This window comes from Electrophorus electricus, chromosome 3 (genome assembly GCF_013358815.1).
Source record: "Electrophorus electricus isolate fEleEle1 chromosome 3, fEleEle1.pri, whole genome shotgun sequence".
Lineage (NCBI taxonomy): Eukaryota > Metazoa > Chordata > Actinopteri > Gymnotiformes > Gymnotidae > Electrophorus > Electrophorus electricus.
In genome coordinates this window covers 30,077,501-30,097,252 of record NC_049537.1, presented here as the reverse complement: position 1 = coordinate 30,097,252, position 19,752 = coordinate 30,077,501, and the positions used below count along the sequence as shown (strand labels likewise).

The 19,752-nt window shown below is 47.1% G+C and overlaps 1 protein-coding gene across 6 annotated transcripts in view; it reads right to left on the bottom strand.

The window, feature by feature from the left end:
- The window catches only part of palld (palladin, cytoskeletal associated protein), a 66,265-nt gene that overhangs the window by 13,725 nt on the left and 32,788 nt on the right, over positions 1-19,752 (bottom strand). For 5 of the 6 annotated variants that reach the window (XM_035524369.1, XM_035524371.1, XM_035524373.1 and 2 more), the window contains 7 exons: positions 19,474-19,540; positions 18,103-18,220; positions 17,787-17,855; positions 16,347-16,488; positions 15,843-15,866; positions 15,234-15,353; positions 13,946-14,324 (listed from right to left, as the gene is read on the bottom strand). In XM_035524369.1, the coding sequence (XP_035380262.1) occupies positions 13,946-14,324; positions 15,234-15,353; positions 15,843-15,866; positions 16,347-16,488; positions 17,787-17,855; positions 18,103-18,220; positions 19,474-19,540 (919 nt within the window). The remainder of the gene's footprint in view (positions 1-13,945; positions 14,325-15,233; positions 15,354-15,842; positions 15,867-16,346; positions 16,489-17,786; positions 17,856-18,102; positions 18,221-19,473; positions 19,541-19,752) is intronic. The other variant, XM_035524370.1, reaches the window with a different exon arrangement.

Genomic DNA, 19,752 nt, shown 5'->3' with positions numbered 1-19,752 from the left:
TGGATGTGTTTTGAGAACAACAGCACACACTCACTCATGCTCTCTTACAAGTGAAATCTCCAGAGTTGCACTTAGTCTTCAAGGGTTAACCATGGTAGAATTGTTTTCTCAATCTCTCTCTCTCTCGCTCGCTCGCTCTCTCTCTCTCATGCATCTCTCCTCCATCTCTCACTCCCTCCTCCTCTCTCCCCCAAAAGTGGTAGAGCCACATGTCTGGAATTACAAGACTCCTAAAAATACCTTCTCCCGTCTTCCTGGGCTTTTAATAACTCTCTCCAGTTTCCACAATCCTCAACATATCAAAGTACAAAATCAAGCAGACCCACTTTCCATGCCTGCACTTTTTTATTTTCCCATCCTGAAGTGGAATCTTTCAAGTAAATTGTGAAATACCAGGTGTTTCTATGACGTCACGCCTTCACTTTACGAGCCAGGTGTTTCTATGACATCACGCCTTCACTTTACGAGCCGGGTGTTTCTATGACGTCACGCCTTCACTTTACGAGCCGGGTGTTTCTATGACGTCACGCCTTCACTTTACGAGCCAGGTGTTTCTATGACGTCACGCCTTCACTTTACGAGCCAGGTGTTTCTATGACGTCACGCCTTCACTTTACGAGCCAGGTGTTTCTATGACGTCACGCCTTCACTTTACGAGCCAGGTGTTTCTATGACGTCACGCCTTCACTTTACGAGCCAGGTGTTTCTATGACGTCACGCCTTCACTTTAAGAGCCAGGTGTTTCTATGACATCACACCTTCACTAAAGGTGGAGAGACCTAAAAGTAGCTACTTTCATGTGGCCATGGTCATAACAGGCTTCAACAGTTCAGCACACAGATTAACAGCCATCATGGGAAAAGGTCTCCGTCTTCTGACAAAACCTTAGAACTATGACGCATTTCTTTAATATCCACTGAAAGCTAACTGTTCCCTACGGAACCCGGCATTTAACAACCTCTGATGTTTGCGTTCTCTCTTCCTCTCTCACACACATGCACGCACGCAAACATCTTCACTTCTAAGCTGTTCGACCATTTATAGCAATTGCCATTTAGAGCTAATTCATTCCTTCTCCCTCAGTTACTCTCCCTTTTTTCTCCTCTTTCTGGGCTGTGGCTCAGTCACACCAGGGAAGGAGTGGGAGCCAGCCTCTTGTTGCCATGCCGATGGAGCAGTGTTGTCAAGCTGCACTCTGGGCCAACTGTCCCAAAGAAGTACTATACAAACCACTCCATCATTACACCCACCACTACTCTCTACTCTCCCTCTGCTCTCTAGCAACTGTTCTGTTCCTCACCACACAGGCACAGTCTGTTCAGAAACCCTGTTGGAATGGACAGCCATTACTCTCCAATACGACAGTATAACAGATACTCACACAAACAACTTAAGGGGGTGAAAATGGCCTTTGCATGGTCATTAGACAGCTCACTGCTGTAAACACTTCAACCTTCAAACCCCACACAGCCCCGCACTGGACAATTAGTGCAGCAGTCTGGTCACAGACAGGATATTGTCATGCTGATAGAAAGTCAGCCAACCAAACCTGATTGGCGGCATCAATTTCAAGTCCTGCCTCAGAGCATCTCTGCTCAAATCAACAGCGGCGTACGTGAGCTTAAGAAGGTTGACAAAGGCCACTGACCTTTCTGTCCCCAGTACAACGTCAGCTCCTCTCTAGAGACAACAGCACTTTAACGGGAGACTTTAATGAGACGTGTTTTTAATCAAAGACTTTAACAGCTGTTTTCAACCACTGTTCAACCACAGAGGGGGGTAGTTCAACTCCTGTAAAGCCCAGCACCCTTGCTGTGTGTCTGCAGAATTTAATACACACTTCAGTACAGGATCTGAGGACTGAAACAGCTGTGTGTGTGTGTGTGTGTGTATGATCGAGGGTAAAACTGTGCGCCCGGACAGTGACAGTACAGGAAATAGTTGCTGGAGGACAGGAAGTTGTTAAGTGTAAACAGCTGATGATTACACAAAATCACTCTGTAAACAGAAATGAGGGGACTACTCTAAAGTGAGTGTTTTGGTAAGGATTCAGTTTATAGGAATAGGGTACAATGAAACAGGTGCATCTCAGAGAGAGCACTCTCAGAAAGAGAGAAAGAGAGAGAATGACAGCAAAAGAAAGTGAAAGAATGAAGACAGAGAGAACAAAGAAAAATCTCCATAAAAGAACAAGACCCTTACAGGGCAGGGCTTGGTCCCGACAGCTAAACAGTCACCACACTTCCAGCTACCAGAGATGTTTACGCCTTCCAACAGTTTATTAATGCCTAGCAACATGCACATGGCAACGGATATTACAGCATGTTTCAAGCCAAAACATAAACCAGACTGTGTACGCAGGCTGACACACACCAGTGTGTATCGAAGTTCTGCTGAACTCCTGTGAAATAAAAGGCTGAGGCCGACGTTCACATCTGGTTTACATGCCTCCCATCCCCAAGCCTAGCCACACCCACCATTACAACGTAGTTGCATCATCATGACATCACGAGAGAATGAGTGTGGCGATCAAAGTTTTAACAAGGTCAGGTTTTTTCTACCATGTTCCACACTGAAGTCAGTTTATTTACTCAGTGATGGTGTTGCCTTCTGATGCCAGCAGGTTTTCCTACACATCCAAAAGCCTCCAAAATCCAGTTAAACGCTAAAGGTGACCTACTTAAATGGTTCTCTCCATTCAAAAAACCCCTCTTCTGATTGGCTGTGTCCACTGCAAACACCATATCTCAAAATGTATGTGTTTCCACATTTTTACCTAAAATGTACCATAGCTTAGAAATCCCTGTTTAAATCTGTCTGTCAGGACGACACTGCTGACATCCTCCACTCTTCCAGGTCATTGGGACTGACAGAGGCAGCCAGGTTTAGATCTTTATTTAAAAACATTTCATCAAATGTGCTTTCCGTCTGTTGTAAGGGACACGAAGCAGAAACAGCTCAGCTGGTGTGGTCACGGCTGCTTCCCCAGGGCCAGGTCCAAACCACACTCAGGTCCACGCTCCGGGCTGAGCTGGTACGTCTACGCATGCTTGACCAGCTGCTCCTGGAAGGTTCCTCAAAGTCTGTTTATGTCTTGGACTGCTTTAAATCTGTGCCTGGAAGACACTGCAACACCCACATCGCACCCAGAGTTCACACAGCAAATACAGGTCACACTCCACCACGCTTTCACAGGGCTGTTACACTGGCCTCATCAGCATCTCACACACACACACACACACACACACACACACACACCCCAATCTTTAAGTCCACAGTCAGACAAGCTTCTTGCATGTGCACCCCCACACCCTTTCCCAACAAACATATCCCAACCACCTTCATCAACTCCGGGGGTTCCTGCCCGGCCCGCTGAGCTCCGGCTGCCTGACCCAGATCTGATCTGGGCTCCAGGCTCCGACCCAAACCAAACGCCTGGCCCACTCAGAGCTGGCGCACAGATCTGCTTCCCTGCCCAGGACACACAGGAACGCGCCAGCTTTCCATAAAGATGTCAGCAAAAACTAAAAGACCATGTCTCTCAGTTCTTCTCCCCTTCACTGTCTGTGCTTCCTCTCCCTCTCCAGCACCTCTGTAAGGGGGGGGGGGGGGGGTTAACAACTCTTCTGTAAACCCCTGATCCTCCTCCTCCTCCGGCACTGTCGCTCGTGTGCGTGCACGCACACTTCACTTTTCTATTATCCAAGCCTCTCTCCCCTCTCCCCGTCCCTTACTCACACACTCCTTCACTCACTCGGTTTTACTCACTCTTTCACTCTCTTCTTCTCCTCTCTCTCTCTCTCTCTTTAATTGCTTACACACCAAATAAAACAGATCCAGGCTGTTCTCTTTTCACCCTCTTCTAAAAGGCGAGAGAGAGAGAGAGAGAGAGAGAGAGAGAGAGAGAGAGAGAGAGAGAGAGAGAGAGAGAGAGAGGACATGGCACCACAGCACCTCTCTTCCTCTCTCTCCCTCTCTCTCTCTCTCCCTCTCTCTCTCTCTCTCCGCTGGTAATCCCATTTGATGGTGATGTCTTCCTAGCAGTTACAGACAGGAATGTCTTTAGCTCACATTCCTACGATTCAGTGGTAGAGAGAGAGTGAGAGAGTGAGAGAGAGTGAGAGTATGTGTTCAACCTGAACATGGCTAAACTCATCCACTGAAAGTCAGAGCCAAAACCACAGTTAGCCACCACTGCCATTAAAGCAATACAATCACCTGACCAAACAATCTATCACAGTACTGAACCAATCACCTAACCAAAGCATCAATTGCAGTACAGAACCAGTCACCTAATCAAACCATCATCAATTACAGTACTAAACCAGTACTGACTGCTCAACAGTAAAATTCTACAGCCACAAAGCATCTGTTTACACTGAACGCAGTGTTGCGTTTTCCAGGACTGCTTGCCTTAAGTTTTCTCTCCTGGCGTTTTGGGCCGTTAGAGCAATGGCGCTACAGCTGTGTAGACCGCACTGTTCCTCATCAATCACATGCAGTCACTCCATGAGCCATAAAAACCTATTAAACCCAAGTCCTTTTACTGTAATGTCTACTCACATCATAAAATTTAAGCATAGGAAAGAATGACAAAATATCACTCCTCTTACTGTGGGGGAGCTTCTTTCTGAAAAGCAAAACTACACTGACTTTAATTTCCCCCCCCCCCCCCTTGTGAGCAAAAAAGGCAAAGTTTGTAAAAGTCTGTACCTTCAGTTCTGTCGCTTCCCTTGTAGTTCCCGAGGCATCCAGTTAGTCCCTGAGCGGTAGTGGAGCGCCGGCCGCGGATGTGCACCTCAGCGCCGTGTTGCGTGCTAGACAATGCGCCGGCTCGCCAGGTATTCGCGTATTTATACGGGAGCGAACTAGCGGCAGAATGACGCTCCCGCTGGCTACTCTGCGTGAGTCAGTCCAGTACTGTCTGGGCTTCGTGGGCGTCACAATAAAAGACCCACGGCACTAAGAAAAGTCATAATTTCATAATAAAAGTTCAATTGCTTTCTCTCTCTGTGTATTTGATTTCTTTTTGCCTGAAAACTCATGAAAAATAAATTCTTCATTCATCGTAAAATATAAATAATTTTTTGTGATTTGAGTAGTTATCTATTTTACACTTTGTGACCCTACTAAATTATACCCCTAAATACCATCATAACTAACTATATTTTAAGTCTTAAAGTATTGTTTAGTTAGTTTAGTTAATTCAGGTATTATTTTATTTTATTATATAGTAGATATAAATGTAAAATCTAAAATTCTGAAAGTAACCCAAGGTTCTGAACTCTGAAGTTTCATTACACACCTCCTTCGGTGCCAGATGTGTAAATTCAATGAGAGCTGTACAGATAACTAACAGTACCTTTATCACCCTGTTCCATGGTCCACAGTACTACAGCTGTTGGTGTTTTTTTTGTGTGTGTGTGTGTGTGTGTGAGCAAGTAGATGTGTCATCCCTGACTGGCTGTGAGGAAGACGTGTAGCTCCCAGCAGGATAAGAGTCACCGCCGTGTCATTACAGCCAGGAACCATCGGGGAGAGAACCTTTGTGTCTGTCCATGTCAATCACATGGACAGGGGGGTCGTGAACCCAACCTGACATACAGGGGCTTAAAGAGTAAAGGATGCTGGGAATGCTCACAGCAGACCACATTGACACCTTACAACCTTCTCAGTGCCTTTACTGTTCAGAATGAGCCACTAGTCTTCTGGGTTTAAAGCAATGCATCCGCGTGTGTGCGTGTGTGTGTGTGTGTGTGTGTGTGTGTGTGTGTGTGTGTGTGTGTGATTTGTCAAAAGCCATTCTACATTAAAGACAAACTGCTAAGGTTTTAAAGAAATGCACATTTATGAAAACACACTCTGACAGCGAAAACGGCTCCTCAACCTGCCAACTGGCTCCGCTGAGTTGCTGATTGACTTCATCCGGAAACAATGTCATTGCCCTGAGTTGCATGTGTGTGATTCTCGTGTGTGTGTGCGCATGTTGCCTCACTCCCCACTGAGAGGCTCTTAGACTGTCAGACAGAGGATCAGTGAAGCTGGAGTAACACCAATCCTGCCAGCTTTCACATGCTCCACCCTCTGTTGGCTTAATTACAGGTTACTCAAGTCTCATTTCTCTCTCTCTCTCTCTCAGTCACTCTTCTAGCTCAGTTTCTCAGTGAGTTAGAATTCAGTTTCTCTTTTTATTCACTTTCCTGGAATGACCACAGCCTTTTTAAAAAGCCTTTTTTAACTTTTTTTTTTTTTTTTGTCTCTAAACCTCTGTTCTGAATTTCCATATTTGGAGACCTGCTCTGTTCTCTGCAAGTCACTCAAAGTCATCCGGCCAATCAACACCTGGCCTCCAGCACACCAGCCAATCAGCACCCAACCTCTAGCTCACCAGCCAATTAACACCTGGCCTCAAGCACACCAGCCAATCAGCACCTGATCTCTAGCTCACCAGCCCATCATCTGCTTCCCTTTCTTTTAAGCTATGGCCACCCTTTGTGTGTCCCTTTCTCTCAGTGTTTTCACTCTATTTCTCATTCCTCTCCATCAGTCATTAGGCACTGCAAAGGCCCTTGATAAATCACCATCACACACGCGAGTCCTTAGACTCAGACCTGCCGTACCCGTATCGAGCTTTCTGGCATGAAGACAAGGCACGTTTGGAAGTGGCAGCACAGCGTTTCTGCTACACGCTGTAAATGTGAATATTCTTCCTTTTTTCATTCTTCTTCTTCTGCCTACACAATTTTTGTTCCTTGTTCTCCATCCTATAAACAATGTAAGCCAGTGTTGTGATAAACAACGCAGGCCATAACACTGCCTAAGGCACAGCTCATGTAAACAGGCTGTGGTATGTGCGCTAAGGTTAGCACTGCACACTCATGTCCATGTCTAAAGAGAAAACTAAACACAGGGTTATGATTTAGCACTGGCGACTGTCAACCAACATTTGCAAAACCTCCACGTTCTTGCGGAACGTCAGTGGGAGAGGAGGCAGGTCCAGTCCCGGTCTTTAATCCCAGTGTCACCCAGCCAACCCAACAGCACAACGTCTGTGAGGCTGGGGGAACCTTAGGCCCAGAGTGGGCTGGCATGGGGCTGTACACACGTGTGCATAACTCATGTAAGCCCCGTGGGGAGCCCTGAAAGCAACAGAATTCCTTGGATGTTCTGTGTATGTTCCCTGTATGTTCCCTGTATCTGCCATGTATGATCCATGTATGTTCTCTGTCTGTTCCCTGTATCTGCCATGTATGTTCCCTGTATGTTCTCTGTATGTTCCCTGTATGTTCCCTGTATGTTCTCTGTATGTTCCCTGTATGTTCCATGTATGTTCTCTTCATGCAGTGCCCTCTCTCACCTCACTACATACCTACACTTCAACCACACACATTGCCTCTATAAAAAATGATTGTTAATATAGCATTTACCACTTTACATGTTTCACCTCATAAAAAACAGCCCCACTGCTGTGGCGAACTGTACTGGGCCACATGGGAGGTGTGTGTGTCCGGCCCTGACCACAGCACCTCACATCTACCACAATGCCATAGCTTCCATGCTGTTAACCAATCAGTGCTGACTTACACGCCACACAGACCAGTAGTGATGCTTCACTGTCACATTAACCACTTCCTTATGAATGCTAGGACACTAACAGTTTAAGGAGTGCAGTGTTATTTTTAAAGATATAAGCACAACACAAAGCTTGGGTTGATACCAATACTTCATCTTGGACTGAAAATGTCCAATTAACAGATTAACAGTATGAAATGATGATTCAGCAGGTTCATTGGGTATAATTATGTCTCCTTCGTAAATTCATGTTTAAGGGTTTGTAACAAGTTCACACTGTAGACCAAACCCTGCTTAACTGTAACCATTAAGGTATTTGAATGATTTGAACTGAACTACTTGCACAATCAGTGAACAATGACATGAGACCAGTTAGACAGTGTTTGTACTGATCCTCGTCTACGATCTAAACGAGCTTTTGGAAAAGCATGTGAACCCAGTCACACAGTCTAGAACTCAGTCACATGGTCTAGAACCCAGTCACGTGGTCTAGAACCCAGTCACATAGTCTAAAACTCAGTCACACAGTCTAGAATTCAGTTACACAGTCTAGAACCTAGTCATACAGTCCAGAACCCAGTCACACAGTCTAGAACTCAGTCACATGGTCTAGAACCCAGTCATGTGGTCTAGAACCCAGTCACATAGTCTAAAACTCAGTCACACAGTCTAGAATTCAGTTACACAGTCTAGAACCTAGTCATACAGTCCAGAACCCTGTCACACAGTCTAGAACCCAGTCACATGTCTCTGGGGATTCAAGGAATGACCCAGTCCCACCAAACGGGAACAATCGGAGAGACAGTGACCTTTCGGTTTGTAACAGCTGTCCTTGGTTTCCGTGGTGACAGCCCCACTGTAACTGGTGGATGCTGACCGCGCTCCACTAAATCCGGTGGTATGAAAGTGATGCTTCAAACCCCTGCATGATTCAGTATCTCTCTCTGTATTCCTCTACGACTGGCCAAAGGTGCAGAGAAAAGTTCTTCTATTGTTCCTTGATTTAGTTTCCTTAATAGAAAATAACAGGGAACCACTGCTTTGAGTGAAAGTAAGTGTGTGTGTGTGTGTGTGTGTGTGTGTGTGTGTGTGTGTGTGTGTGTGAGGGTGTGGATCGGATGCCTGGATCCTCCTTGTCTGGTCATGACCTCATTCGTGCCCTGAGCTTGCAGTACACTCGTACACTGGGCTGACCCCTGACCCCTGACCCCAGGGAATAAATGCTTGTGCCCCTATCTGTCCCATTACATTGACAGGATACAGAACTAACACATCAAAATCTGACCTCTGACCATTTTTATTGCGTCAGAGCTGTACAACACACCCTCTATTTCCATGATCAGACAAAAACAGAACTGAAAAACATGAACGCAGAACTGGAAAGAACTGACACGCAGCCGTAATGCTGACCGCTCAGCAGCAGGAGCTACCACATTCTTCAATCTACGCAGGACAAACTGGACTTTAGAAAAGTCCCTGTTTAGCCATTTATGGTTTATTTTTAATTCACTCCTGTTTCATTCACATAGGTTTATGAATAAAATCGGAAAACTCCACCATTGTACCATTTTGAACTTTAGTGAGGCTCATGACCTCACTCCCTCTTCCAGCACAGACTCCGGAGGAGGCTGGTCTTTCTCCTTACTCTGATTGAAATGTGGATTAGAGCATTAACCATGAGGAATTTAACTGCCACTTTTCCTTAGATGAATGTGGGTCACGCCTTCCAGCAGCCTAGCAAAACCCCTCATCATAGCAGCCCATAATCAGCTTACAATGGTACCATTTAAACCCTGTGCAGCTGTAATTATTTTCCCTGCTCTTTAAAGTCGGATTCGGATTGCAGAAATTCCACTGGGACTGTTGGCAACGCAACTAAATGCAGATGACAAGGACCCCTAGCTTTGAGTTTGCATGCAGACTACATGTCTGCATACACACACACACACACACACACACACACACACACACACACAGAAACCCCTACATACCTATACCCACACCCACTACACACACATACATTCATACACACACACACACACACACACACACACGCACACAAACACAAAGACAGAGATATGTTATAATCAGATTCTTATTCAAAGGGGCCCTGTGAAATGTCTCAGTAGGATAGCATACATATTAATCATTTGAGAAAGCAGATATCATACACCAACCACTGCTTACACTTCATTCATCATACACACACACACACACAGATTTAATAAATGAAAGCGCATTTATAGCCTAAAGTCACACATCTGCACACACACACCCCCCATTTCTCTCCTAACACAGATATACACATTTACTTTACAAGCTCCAGGTGTTATCAGTGGTACAGGTTTCACACTCTGTGGGGCACATTTCTGTAAAGCCCCGTTTTTTCACCCTGCTCATAAATCAATGATGTGCGTGTGTGTGCGCACACACACACACACACACAATTAGAGTAAGATTTTATAATAATAAAATCTTTAAAATGGATTTATGTTGTGCTACTAATCAGATCAACATTAGCTCAGTTTTCCTGCGTCTAACTAAATAAACGCATTAGACAAATTGGACTGTCAGTGAGTAAACGGAACTGTAGATCTAAACATCTAACTTAAAGCAGGTCAAATTTCTGTGAAAACTGTACATCTATAGTCGACTCTCTGCACACCCCTTGGTGCGCTCGCTCTCCCCCCGTGCTGAAGGGCGCTAGCTTGTGGTTTTCATCCACTGGCTCTTCTGTCATCACCTTCCTCCCAAATCCCCCAAGCGTTTCCTGTGGGCAGTCCGAGCAGCTGAGATAAGGGCCACATCTGACTGGAACCAGCCGGGATCGGGATATCTGTTGTCCAATACCTCTCCAGTCCTACTGGGGAAGTAAGGAAGACCTGGGGCCTTCCTGTCTCTATAACCAATGGACGATAATCATTTCAGATGAGATAATCTAACTGTTAAAGGGCGAGTCACGTGTCTATACCACTGGACTCCAGTTGGAACTCTCCGCTTACAAGATGCTTACTGTGCATAGCCTTCATTCTTATTCAGCAAGGACAAAGCATGCCTTAACAAAAAAAACCCTCACTCTTATTGGTAGACCTACACTTAAAAATGACTCGTCGTACATCCAATCGTTCCATCCAGAACCGTTTGAGGTCCCGTTTGCAAAGGGCCCAGGGGTTTACACGGGCGTAAGCGGGACATGCAAACAAACACGCAATGCGGCTTCAGATTTGCTGCCTGCTACAGCCACTGTGGTCAGTTTATGTTCCTCGTGCGAGCGGATTGCGTGCGGAGCATCAAAGCGGCACCGCAAATGACCCGGTCTCACGGCTGAAACAGGAGATGGCGGATACGTTTTTGGTTTTTGGTTGTTTTTTTGTTTTTTTTTAAAAATGGGTTTACAGAGTGTGGCGGCGAAACGGCGCTCGCTCATACTTTCCATCCGTCCTCGGACGGATACGCGCAATCCGACTAACAACTTAATCGCGAAGTCAATTGACGCAAAGTCGTAACGCTTGAACGAGCCAAGATCAAAGGAGACCTGGTACTGTCAGGAGACTTAAAAAACAAAACAATACAAAATAGTCGCAGCAGGTAGCCGACGTCAGCGCTGCCTCGGCACACACGAGATTACGGTCACCTTCTGGCCAATATACCGGGTGAAATAAAGTGGAATTTGGAAACTGTGAGTTCACATGGCAAAGGTCAAGGTTCAAGTGTGGTTGTCATTCCCAAAGGCGACACCAACACGGAGTTATGCACGAGGACCCGGATAGGAGCACTGATAAGCTTCTACCCAGCACGCACAATGCATGAGTCCTTGGTGATTATTGTAATTGTAATGCAGAAAGCTGGCTGGGTGGGGTTACGCCGCTACACTCCCGTTGTGGTTGGCAGCCTGTGACATTACTATGGAAGTTTTTATGGAGGACGCAGCTTTTGTTTTGTTTTTTTAAAGCAACCCTGCCATTCGCAGTAGCTCACGCAGCCGGCTGTCCAAACAGCGAGCGATCTGATGCCCCTCGACCTGCTGCCACGCTCCAAGGAACAACAGGTCTCGCACGTCACCTAACACATGCGCATCACAGAGGCACACGTGTGCGCACACACAGGGTGAGCCAAATGCCTGTTTGCATTACCTTTCATTTGCACAGTCCTCAGCTATATCGTTCGATCTGGAAGCAGAGATTGGGAGGGAGGGATTGAGGGGAAATCACATGGCAGGAGCATAAATGTACAGGCAGGTGACAGATAAACTCTCACTCTATCTCTGTTCTCCAGGCCAAACAACAGTCATGCTACATCAGCAAGATAAAGTTTGAGTATGATCTAGGCAAAGATAGTCTTACACACCTGTGTGCGCAGACACACACACACATACACACCTATTTCCTGTCCAAGCCCCCCAAAGACACTGAGAACGTAAATGCCCCTGAAATGGTATACACTTACTATGAACCAGAAAGACAAAGAACCCCCCAGACTCTTTTCAAAACACACACAAAGCCCATACAATTCAATATCTCCTTTTTCCTGTTCTCATGCCTCATACACACACACACACACACACACACACACACACACACACACACACACACGATTCCTCTTAATGCACAGCACATTGCAACATAGTCCAAAGGCAGATCGGATTCGTCTGTCACGCCAGTCCAGCCTCAATACAATGTCAATGCTGTTGTGTTGTTTGCTTTGACCTTCTGGCTTTTTACACCTGTTCTTTTGTGTTCAGAGACTGCCTGGGAAACATCTCCATTGTATAGCATTTAAACAGGATGATAAATGTGGCAAGTGGAGTTCAATACTGTTGAATAGCTGTAATGGAGAAGCACAGCCACAAGGCAGCGGTTCGGAAACAGGAGACACTGAATCCTCAGGGCAGAGACTCCGGGCACTCAGTTAGCTAAGACGCGCACACTTCAACACAAAGGATACCTCAGAGCGCTAAAGAGATTTTTGGGGAATCAGGACAGTTTGTAAGCCATGTGGAGACAGACACCTGCTGTTCTGTTCCCTGAAAACAAGCCACATCTTAAAGATCCTGGGACCAGCTGAACATATGCAGCTAATCTGTACACAAAAACACCTCAACAAAAGGTGATCAAAAAAACAGAGCCTGTTGCCGTGGGTTAGCTGGTTAATAACTTGTGCATACATTGTGTTAGAGTGTCTGAATGTGTTGTATACAGTTTTTCCATTTTTTTCAAACAAATTAAATTACTCCTGTGGCCTGACAGGGCCAGCCCGATAGGACCGGCCTGACGGGACCAGCCTGACTGAGGGACCTGTCACCTGGGGCCCAACATCACTGCCATTTACTTTAAATTCAAGTCATATACTGAATTTACATTTAGATATTTAAAACATGTTCCGAATTTTTAGAAAACCAATTTAAATCTGCCTTGGCATTCACACATGGCAACTAAACCACAGATGCGACAGAAGAATTTGGACTAGATATTTGCCTGAGGGTCTTAACCCCTGTTAACCCCCAATCGAGGGGTGCTGCTCTGAGCCGGCGGAGAGGGGGCAAAAATCGTGTTCCCCCAGATTAGGAGCAGGATCCAGGACAACGGCCTTCTACACAGCAGAGCTGACCACGCCACTCACAGCTCACACCAGTCAGGATGTTTGGGATGTAATGCACAGTGTGAACTGCCTCATTGTAAAAGACACATTTGACACAGCGGCAAATTGGCAAGCAATGTATTGCAGGAAGGAACTTTTGCACAGCTGTTCGTAGAAATCCACCCGCACACACACGCGCACACGCACACTCACACACACTCTCTGTCCCCCAGCTATCTCTCTGTCTCCACTGATATCACCCTGTCAAGTTCATGAACGAGTGCAATAACTTTTAAAACCCCCTGTTTATTACGCACTCACAGCAGTGCACTGAGGCTGTCCTCAGTCCTGAGTCCCGAGTCCTGAGCTTGTACTAGCTCAGTGTCACCTGCACTAACATGTCTCTCTGCCTGCCTCTGGAGTGGCTACCAGCTGTCTGGATTTGAGCAACGATACCTGACCTTATGATGGCAGTAACACCTGACCCTATGATGGTGGTAACACCTGACCCTATGATGGTGGTAACACCTGACCCTATGATAGAGGTAACACCTGACCTTATGCTGGCAGTAACACCTGACCTTATGATGGCAGTAACACCTGACCCTATGATGGTGGTAACACCTGACCCTATGATGGTGGTAACACCTGATCCATAATGTTTATTACGGAGAAACCTGGCTGTGTTGGGTTAGGAGATGCCTTGCACCCTCTTGCGTTACCTATCCTGCTCTGACTGATGCGTTTGGGAAAGTCAGGCCTACGTGCAACATGCAGGAGGATGGATCTCACTCACAGCTTGGGTTTGGGTTTGGTGGGTATCGGGGGTCCCTCTTTGACTGCAGATGGTGGAGTTTCCCCAGCAGGGGGCACCATCTCCTTTGCGCTGAATGCGGGTGGGGGGCTGTCTTTGGACAGCCTTCTGGGAGCGTGGCTAATGGGAAGGATTCCATTGGGTTGAGGTTCGGTGTCTGTGGCGACGTGGACGGGTGTTGCTTTGACGCTGGGCCAGATATCCAGCTCGTTGATGTGGAAAGCCTCTGCGCTGGGCGGAGTTTTGGGCGGGACTTCCAACAGGCTGATCTCAGTGGGCGGGGGAGTGGGCAGGAACAACTGGCTGTCTCCAGACACGCTGTCGTCTCCAAATATGCCGTTGCTGGCTGGCTCCTCGGCCGCTGGGTAGAAGACACACCATGACAGCGGTTAAAATTTCTCTTCTTCGTTCTTTGTGCGAAACACACTTATTAGGCTTCACGCTTGTCTAACTTTCACCAAATATGGTGTCAGATTAACAAACAGAGCTGTGATGAATAACATACTGAACAGAATCCAAACCCCAGACTCAAACCCAGATCTCAGAGAGCCCTTGCCATCCCCATGGCGACGTTAAGAAAAAGGAAACATGTTTAGCCCAAAACGTCTGTTTTGATTTTCTGTAGTCCATGTGTCTGCCATCCTAGTAAACTACAGAGACCTCTTCAGCCTACTCTGCTGGGTCATGCGTTAGGCTCTACCCCTTAGAGACCGTGTGCCGAACCTGTTTGGGCACATGTAATCCCTGTTTATTTGAACCTGAGCTGCACTCTGATTGCACTGTATGTATAAAGATCCATCAGCACAAACACACACCTCTCCCTCCTGGCAAGGGTCTGCCAACCTCGGATCAGCCCCCCTCCAATCGCTCTGCAGCTTTACATTCACTTAGACTTTAACAGCAAAACTGACCCCTGATCAGCTCGACTTCATTAGCCTCTTAGGAAAGACACTGTATTTGATTCTTTCTCCATGAACAAATGAGGCGGAGTGTACACGTAGGTCTCAGCGGGGGTCATCACTCTGCAACGTCAAGTCATAGTGACACAGCAGCTCACGCGTCGCCCCTCCTTCGTTATCATACGAGTCACGCGGGTGGCGTGAACGTGAGCACCTCGCAAACACGCCAAAAACAGAGCATATCGGAGCATAGCGGAATATTCTGGAAAGATTATACCTATTTAGTATCTGAATATGAGTGTTCACAACGTGTCGTTGTGGTGTGTCAGCGTGGTGGTCCTAGTGCTGTTGTGGTTTGGTGTAAAAGGCACCTGGCGTTACGGTGAGCTGGGCGGTGCAGCTGACGGAGCCGTACTCGTTGCTGGCGGTGCAGCAGATCAGGCCTCCATCTTCGGGGAACGCTTCCGCTATCACCAAGGTGCAGATCTCCTCTGGAGGGCCAATCGGAGTGGTCACCAATTACAAAGAGGCAAATTCATCAACCCCACAGTTGGACGCTAACATTGTCTACTGCAGGGAGTGGCTGCTGCCGGAACTCACTGGCAGGAGTGGTGAATCACTGAATCAGTGGACAGAGCAATTCTCTCTAACTGAGCGTGATTCTCTTTCATTAAAGCACACCACACACCTACTGTCACCTCCCAGAAAATGTGTGTGTGTGGGTACATATCTGTCCTTTTACTGTTCTAAGGGATTCCCATCTTGAACCTGTGTGTGCGAACTCTGAGTCATAATTAGGTCCTGTTTTGATGAGATCACTGCTGTCGCAATGACATCATACACAGGTAGAGTACACACGGTGTGGTAGAGAGCAGGTGTGTTAACAGCCGTAGTCTGGGAAGCTGGCGTGAGCCGACGATAGAGACGCGTGCAGCTGTTGTACGGGGTTTTCCCTTTGTCGGGGCAGGAAGGACACTTACCAGACTCTGCTGCAGACCTAGGCTCTGGTACCCAGAGAAAGACAAGGGACGGAGACGGAGACAGAGACGAAGAGATAGCAAGAGTCAAAACCATAAGCCTGGTCTCTTTACATCATTCTTTGTCTTTATCATACTTTCACTGGTAGGAGTTTGACTCAAAGGGACCTCGTCCAATGTCTGTCAACAAGCCTAGAGGACCAAGGTGTTTGTTTATGCGGGAAGATTAGATTCTGGTCCTACAGTAAACTGGGTGTGAAGTGAAATAGCAGTAATGTTGGGTGGTTTTCTGTTATTAAACAGATCTGGACCTACCAGACCCACTTAGACAAGTCCAGTGCAGTAAATCAAAACACTGACGCATGGCCACTGACAAATTCTCTCCCTTCTAATTGCTAGCATGGTAAAGGACTTTGAAAGGTTCATGTATCATGTATCATAGACGTTCTTATATTGAAGTAACGTTAAGCGTTGTGTGCTGTCTGTTCCTGGTCGCCACTCTCATACTTTTCTGTAGGATGCGGAAGTCGGGAGAGTCCTGGATCTCCTGGCCCTGCCGGGACCACCGGACCTGGAGAGGGGGGCTACCTCTCACCCTGCACTCCAAAACAACCACCTGGCCCTCAGACGCCTGGGTGTCCTGCAACAGCTACAGAAGGAGAGAGAGAGAGAGAGAGAGAGAGATTGGGAGTGGGACAAGAGAAAGAGAATGAGAAAAAGGGAGAGAGAGAAGGAGAGAGAGAGAGGTAGACACGGGAGGACAACAGGCAGTGAGGACATACAGTAACACTGCTGGGAAAGGCTCATTGGATCAGGGACAGGTTAACAGTTCCCACTGGTGCTTTCGGGGTCGCTGGCCGCCAGAAGGTGCTCCAGAACTGTCTTGAGCCCCAAGAAGCTTCCAAGTGGGTCACAGCTGAGGGGCCAATGGCCACAGTCTGAGTGGAGTATGGCTCATTCACTGAGAACTAACAAGTAAAGCCCAGGAGTCATAGGTCTCACTGAATATGACAGCGTATGTAGTACCGAATACGGAGACCTCAAACTACCGCACATGACGCTGTACCAAGTACTGAATACAAGATGGTTAAAAAGGCCCTGCTAAGAGCTTAGGATCTGGTTCTGGAAGCAGTTTAGGCTGGAAAGATTAAAATCAGGACTTGGCTATGCAAGAGTAAATTATATTGATAACTGGTTGCAGGCATGCAAGGTCTATTTGCAGAAGTTGTTACTTTTAGAGCAGGTTAAGGCACATGTGCCGCACTATTTGGAGGTGCATTTGAACGAACAGATGGTATAACCAGCTAGGTCTGTAGCAGAAATGGCTGACAATTATGTACGTATTATCCATCTAAGAGGATTTGGATGGAGAGTGATGGACGAAGAGATGGTAGCTCAGTGGTTAAGGTACTTGACACGGAAGGTTGCTGGTTCAAGCCCCACCACTGCCAGGCTGCCACTGTTGGACCCCTAAGCAAGACCCTTAACCCTCAGTTACACAAGTTGTACTCAGTCGTAATTGTAAGTCACTTTGGATAAAAAACAGCTAAATGCCATAAATGTAAATGGATGGAAGGATGAGAGATAGATGGATGGAAGGATAGAGAGGGATGGATGGAGGAATTGATGGATGGAGGGAGGGATAGATGGAGGAACAGAGAGATGGATGGACATGGATGGAAAGATAGAGAGATGGATGGATGGAGAGATGAATGGAGAGAGAGATTGAGAGATAGATGAAGAGGTGAAGAGAAACAGATGCCTTCCTTTAATGAAGCGGAAAATGATATATCAGAGCAGAGTGAAAGAGAGAAGGCTGAACACACAAAGTATAGTTTAGGAGGAGAAATTAATTGATTAATTGATCACACATAAGTCAGCCATTGTTTCAGGATATGCCAGAGAGGGTACGGCTAAGGAGAGAGAGAGAGAGAGAGAGTCTGTTACCTTGGTGAACGTAGGGGGTGCTGGCAGGTATCCATCACTAGTATACTGTGAGGACACAGGACTCTGAACCTGAAGGGGAGGGAGAGAGACCGAGAGTTTGTATCTCGTCCTCTGCCAGTTAAATGATATATGCTCTGGTTCCAACACAAAGAGAGTTCATGTTGCCAGAGTGTGTCAGGTTTGTAGCATAACATCTGCTATTGTCATTGTTGATGAGTCTTCCAGACCTCTGTGCGTGTGAGTGCAATTATGCATGTGTGTGTGTGTGTGTGTGTGTGAATGTACACATGCGTGCACATGTGTGTGTTGGCCTTACTCTCCGTGGAGGGCTCAGCAGCGGCTGGAGCAGAGTGGTGCTGTGAGAAACCTTCTCGGGGCTTTTGGGTGGAGAAGTGCGGATGGTCAGAGACACAGAGGCTGTTTTCTTCTGCACCCTGAGGAGAAACCCACAGAGCTCTGAGACCCGCGGCCCCGCTCTGCCCCACCCTGCCCCGGAACGCCACCAACCAGGGGTGCTACCGTGGACGTTTTCCGGTTCACAGCTCTTAATTAAATTATTCCACACAAATTGGTTTGGCTAAAAAAATACAAATATTATTTCCAAAAAGATGACAAGGTACTGTGATAGCAGACGGGATACATTCCATAGCACAGAGTGAACAGTGACAGCACCCAGATTTTTTCTGTTTAGAATGTTCTTTCCATTTTTCCATTTTTCCAGTGTAGTTCTGAAATGGTTGTGCGTTCACAGCTGTGCAGTAATCCCTGTTAACCTCACACGCCGCCACGCTTCGCAGCCGTGCACTAACTCATCACGTGCCGTTAGCGTGTGCCATTGGGCCGTATCACGGCGCGCCATGCCACGCCTACATATGGTGACCTCACACGGCCTCACGCGACCCTGTTCAAGAGCCCCTGCCGGACTCGCTGCTTCCACGCAGCTCGGCCCCCAAAACGCCGTCATATTTCAGAACCTCCAGCGGGGGAGCATTTGCTCTTGTCACGCAACAGCTGCGTGGGTGAGCGTGAGTCCGCTCAGCTGTGTCCGTCCGCATCCGACTGGCATTGAGCCGAGACACGTCTGTCCCAGGATCACCTCGGCCCTGTTTAAGGGACCGTACGGTTTTGGGAGTCTGTTTAACAGGCTGCATTGGGCTGAGAATGTGCAGCACCGATTATCTAATGCACACAAAAGCTCTACAGACCCATCATACACGCTGTGTTGGGCAGTTGCTTTCACACACACACACGACATAAAGGTAGCGAATGACCGTGGGACCAATAGGAGCGCAGCGCCTAGAAGAGGCTGGTGATGTCACACGTAGGCGGGACAAACCTCTGGTGATTGCAGGAGTGAGGAGCGGGACACGGATGGAGGGATGATTTTACAAACAGAAGGAGGAGAATTTGTGCAACTTCAGTGAAAGGAGAGAGGAAGATGGAGAAAGATGTACTGAATGAAGAGAGGGTGTGAAGAACTCAATCCTTATCCAGCACACAGCGGAGGGATAATACCATTACAAGTGCATTACGTACTGGTTTATATGACAGGGTAGTAAAGGCTTATATATAACTTGGGGACAGTTAGCCTGGCAAACCTGTGGGATATGTCAGAGGTCTCAAAGGTCAAGGGTCAGGGGGTGTTAAGTCAAAGGTTACATCAAAGGGGTTATATTGATAAACATACTGTGGCATGGCTCCTGACTTTGATTTGGTGGCGGAACCTTCCCCCTCCGAATCTGAAGACGAGGCTCCTGTGAAGGTGTGAGGTGAGAGAGAGGGAGAGAGAGAGAGAGAGAGAAGAGAGAAAGAGGGAGAGAGAGAGAGAGGGAAATGGAGAGAGAAAAAGCGGGAGGGAAGGAAGAGAGAGACCGGATGTGATTACAACATTGTGATAAGCGTGGGGGCTAGTTATTATACAACAGCTAATGCGTGTGTGTGTGTGTGTGTGTGTGTGTGTGTGTGT